At 34.3% G+C, this 5,380-nt stretch overlaps 1 protein-coding gene across 1 annotated transcript in view; it reads right to left on the bottom strand.

Annotated features, from left to right (window-relative positions):
* The window catches only part of LOC102679125 (RNA binding protein fox-1 homolog 3-like), a 196,766-nt gene that overhangs the window by 55,140 nt on the left and 136,246 nt on the right, over positions 1–5,380 (bottom strand). The window contains exon 7 of the mRNA XM_031512651.1: positions 875–929. Within this exon, the coding sequence (XP_031368511.1) occupies positions 875–929 (55 nt within the window). The remainder of the gene's footprint in view (positions 1–874; positions 930–5,380) is intronic.

Genomic DNA, 5,380 nt, shown 5'->3' with positions numbered 1-5,380 from the left:
AAAAAAAAAAAATATCGATTTGTTTTGTAATTTTCAATCTAAAAATGGGAACCAATAATTTCTATAAACGAATGGTTTGATACCGTTATTACAATATGAAAAATTAAATACAAACTAAACTCGAAATTCAAAAAGATTTAAAAATATTAACAATTAAATCACGGGGAAAAGTATCGGGGAATACGAAGGAAAACCGAATTCAATACGATTAAGAGTGGAATAAACTAAAATGAGCTACAAAAAAAAAATATTGAGAAAGGATATAAAAAATTTCACTGGATCCGAAACAGGGAAACGCAATGGATAAACAATTGGCGCGTATTTTCTTTCGATCTCGACGGAATTCCGTGGAGAAAACGGGACAAATGCCTCGAGTGTTTCCCCAATGTAGTTTGACATCAAAATTTCACGCGTTTGAAGGAGCTGAATTCCCGTGCTAATTAATTAAGTTAGAATAAACGTTGAACCAAGCGAAGCACCCGCAGCATATTTACCTTTCCCCGGAAAATAGGAGAGGAGAGGAGAAACTAAAGAGCGTGCGAGCAACGAAAATGTCGTAACCTTGTTCAACATCGATTCTTGTATAACGCGGATGGAGGAGAAAAAAAAAAAAAAAAAAAAAAAAAAAAAAAAAAAAAAAAAAAAAAAAAAAAAAAAAAAAGAAAAAGAAAAAAAGAAGAACAAAAAAAAAAGAAAAAAAAAAATAAAAAAGAAAATGGAGGATAGAGAGAAGCTTTAGCTTTAGGAAAAAGAAAAAAAATCGATATATGCATACGTATATAGAAAATATCCAAGCTATTTGAATATCGTTTGTGTCGAGGAAGATTTATAAATGTGAAAAAAAAAAAAGGAAAAACGTGATTGAAGCACCTACCGTTGGGTACCGTCGGTGGTTTTTTCGTCTGCACCCTCGCTGTCGCGTTGTTCACCTGTCAAATAAATAATGGAATATTAACAATCTCTCGATTACATCTGACTATATCATACCGATTTTATTTCTTTCGATCGATCGCGAGATTCGCGCCGCCGCTTCTTTCCGTATCGAATAAAAACATAAAAATTCCATCTCGTCCATTTGTTTCGTGAAGAAAACGAAAGCTTTGTCGTTTCAAAAAATTTCATATTATAAATCTCGCGGATGATTTAAAAATTTCAACGAAAAAAATTTACTCAAGAGTTAAAAGAAAATTTACTCGAGAAGATGCTTATTAAAAAATAAGGAAAGATTGCACGGATATGTTAAATTTCTAAATTGAAGGAAAATATTTTATTTTTTTTTTTTTTTTTTTTTTACTTTCGACGAGGAAGGAAGCAAATGGACATTGACTCGAATAGGTTGAAGATCCAACAACGCCAATTTCGCGGCTCGTGCACGAATCTCGCGATCGAGGACATTGATGGATGCGCAATCAAACTGGCAAATGCAATTTCTCCCCGTATCAGCCTCTCAATTTTCATTTTCGTTGAAATTCGATACAAAAAGGGATAAACCGGGGTTCTGCGCATCGATCAACGGCCAAATGCGAAAATTACTGCAGCTGTGCATCGCTAATTTATATTTTCTTCCTTTTTGTTTTTCTTTCTTTCTTAGTTATCTTCAAACTTTGAAAAATAAACGTTTCAACGAAAAATTTGGAAACTTGGAATGAAATAAATCTATATAAATTTAACGATGTACAGCTACTTGCAATTATATTCCGTTTTCTTTCTCGAGTAATCCTCAATTCGTCAATTTGGCGATGGAGAAACTGACGTGAAATATTATTTTGAAAATTTTTACACAATTTCAAGGTAAATTATTGTTCGCCAAATTTAGAATTGATTCGATTCTCTTTCCTTTCTGAAATCTTATCTAAATTCAAGGAATGAGTTGGACGTTGTCTGTCGAGAAAAAAAGATGCGGGCTCTTCAAAAGAATTCTCCTTTTGAAACCTTTTGAAAATCCCGCCAAATTGAATTCTTGGCCACGATGACAACGACGAGTAAATTTAAACATCGCAAATTTTATAAAATTTTGAAGAAATGATATTAATAATTTGAAAAGAATATATATATACATATATATCGAAAAAGAATAAGAAACGATTTTTTTTAACAATAAGAAGTTTTCCATCTTCGAGGCCAAGAACGAAGAATATCTGATCGATCGATTTTCCACGTTTACGATTTTCAATCACCCTATTTTTTTTCTTTCTAAACTTTTTCTTTTTTCTTTTTTTGCATCGATATGAAAAGAAGAAAAACTCTTGTGTTTAAAGCTTATAATCTTGAAAAAAAAAAAGAAAAAAAACGAGTTTACCATTAATCCATACATGAAAAGCGATCGATCGATGATTTTCGATGCGAAAATCCGGCAAAGTGTAGGTAAATAAGCAAAAAAAGAAAATCAATCTCGAAACTTTCTCTCGTAAAAAAAAAAAAAAAAAAAAAAAAAGACGAACAATCGTGAGAGGCGTGAAAAAAAACAATTTTTCTTTCTTTTTCTTTTTTATCTTCTTCTTCTTCTTCTGGTCGTTAAACGCTCCACTTTTCCGGACGATCGAAAAAAAAAAAGAGATGGTTATAAAAAGAAATCAAGAGACCGTCGCTGTCGATTTCCGATTATCTCGATCTCTCGCACAAGTACTTTCGTCGCTGGTGGGTAAAATTAAAAAGAAGAGAAAAATGTAACTAGAAGAGGCTAAATTCTCGTCGGTTCGGCGTTTCTCTTTATCAGCTGGATCCCTCTTACCGTGCGCTTTTACCGTTCTTCGGATTTTTCCCCCATTTCCGCTGCTTTGCCTTCCGTCTCTCCGCCTTTCTCCCCCGTTTTCCTCGTATTTCGTTCTCACGGAAAACGAGATCTCTATCCCCGATTAAACGGAGATTTTGTTCAACGTTCGTTGACTCTTATCCGCGATATATTATTTTACTTTTCTGTTTTACAGGTTAGAGTTGCGTCAATTCGAACCGAGATATAAATGATCCCTTTTCTCTCGAAATTTTAATTCATTCATCATCAGTTCTCGTCGCTTATTCCTCGATCTTTAATTTCCTACATTAATTTACATGGTAATTTTATAATCTCCGATTTATTGATTTAATTCGGGCCAACTTTATGGATACCGATTTACCATTTTAATTGGCCGTGATTCTTATCCAGACCGTGACCGATTCATCATTCCCTTATTTGCATATTTTATTCTCTGATTTTTAAATATTTCTGCCACGCTTATGCTTATCATACCCGTTCCCATTATCTTCCGTGTTATCGAATTCTGTAATTCAATTAAGAGAGATCCAATCTACAATTTTAATCTACTTTTTTTTTTTCAGAATTTCAGAATCCAGTAAAAAAAAAAAAAATAGAAAAGGAATTCAATTTCCAATACTCTCGTCCAACTTTCAAATTGTTATCTAAAACAAAATCTTTCGCTCAATATAATCGAAACAATATCCCCATATTTTTCGCCATTCTCGATACTCCTACAACCTCGATATCCAACAACCAGCGTCCTATCTCGAACGTGCGGTTTATCTATGCCACCCGGTATTTGTTTGTCGCGAGAGGATACGGCCGGCCAATCCCTGCCTGCGTTATCGACCGCGATTTGCATTTTACGATCGTGTTCCCATCGATCGAGGGGTTTGTTCGCCGCGTTATATAGTTATGATCGGATTAAACGAACGTCGCCTTCTCGTAACGAGCAATCGTGTTCAATTCAACCAACCAGAAGTTAGATCCCTCTCTGAATGTCCATGATAAACTTGTTAATTAGAGAAGGTCGACGAACAGCTTCTCTTTGGAGTTGGAGAAAAATTTATATTCAATTCTCTTGTCCTTTAGAGAAGTTTTTTTCTTGAATTCTTTTCGTAGATAAAAAATTTGGGGAAATCTAAAATTATCAAGGAAAATTTTAATTAGCAATATATATTTTCTCGGAAGAATTTTTGCTTTATTATTTGTGTAATTGTAAAAGGAAAAAAAAAAAAACTTTTCAAACTTCTTTTTATTTATATATTCACGTGTTGTTATCATCGTTATTATTCCAAGTTCAGCATTAAATTTTATTCGAAATTTATATTAGATTCTCGAAATTTGTATTAGAAACCATCGCTTGCTCGCTGGTTATGAATATTGATCAACGATCCGATTTTGGTATCGTGTATCAACGTCTCGCTTCACGGAGAAGTTTCGACGTTTTTAGAGTTATACGTGTTTCATACGCTCATGAATATTAAATATCGACGTGGAACGTTTAGCAAGTATGAAATGTTGCCCGTCAGGGGCAAGATCCTTTATATTCTGCGACAAAGTTTCGCGGCTCGTATCATAATCTTTTATTCACCTGTGAATATTAAATATCGGTGAACATCAACCGTTATACGACGAAAATTTCGCCATGTTATTATTTCGTTCGCGTTAAATATTAAAATGGCTGCGAAAAATTTTGTAATCTGTGCAACGGGAAAGATTAAAAATTTCAATTTCAATTATTTTTTAAATTCAAAAAAAAAAGAAAAGATCGCTATAATTATTATTCATAAAGCATCCACGTTCTGAAATTAAATCCTATTACCAGAGATTTCTTTTTACTTTTTACTTTAAAAGTAAAAAATATGCAACAAATATATATCTCATTCGAAGATATTCGTTATTAGAAATTAACGAATAATTACGAACTTTCCTCCTTTCTACAATAGACAATTTCCTCGTTATCTACAACTTTCCTCATCTATCAATTCAAATTTAAAATTCGTACTAACACAAAGTTTCAAATATTGGGTAAACGTGAAAGTTTTCCACGCACGAACTACGTTCTATCTTGTTTATTAATATATATATATATATATAACGATCGCGTTAGAAATTCGCCGAAACTTTTGCCATTGGATCCATCCAATCGTTAAATTATCGTCACAACCTAAACGCTATCCTTAATATCACGACGACAACCACCATAAACGAGAGAATTCATCGAATAAATCGAATCTCTCGAGGGGCCCCCACACCGACAAATATTCATCGCGAGTAAATGAAAGGCAAACACTAACCTGTCGGATCTTATTGTTAGGTAAAATTGAACGAGCGGGATACGCAACAAACGAGCAAACAAACCGTGGGCGGACATCGAGGCATCCTGAGTCTACGTTGTCAGAATCGATGCCCGTGCCCGCCTTGTTGGACGGCAAACAATGCGAGCACGGATGAACCTCGAAATCTTTGTTTGCCATACGTGTATCGTGTCCAACACCCCGGCTGCGTACGTTCTGTAAATCCGATTGTTTTGCAAATTAGACCGTCCACGCGTACGACTCCCGATTGTTCCTTGTTGTTCCAACTGATTTTATTATCGTTCCCTCGTTATCTTCGCGATCGAGATTGAAATTAAGAGAGGAA

Source organism: Apis dorsata, unplaced genomic scaffold (genome assembly GCF_000469605.1).
Source record: "Apis dorsata unplaced genomic scaffold, Apis dorsata 1.3 scaffold_489, whole genome shotgun sequence".
Lineage (NCBI taxonomy): Eukaryota > Metazoa > Arthropoda > Insecta > Hymenoptera > Apidae > Apis > Apis dorsata.
Note: the sequence above shows the minus strand (reverse complement) of the source record. Positions and strands in the feature narration are given on the sequence as shown.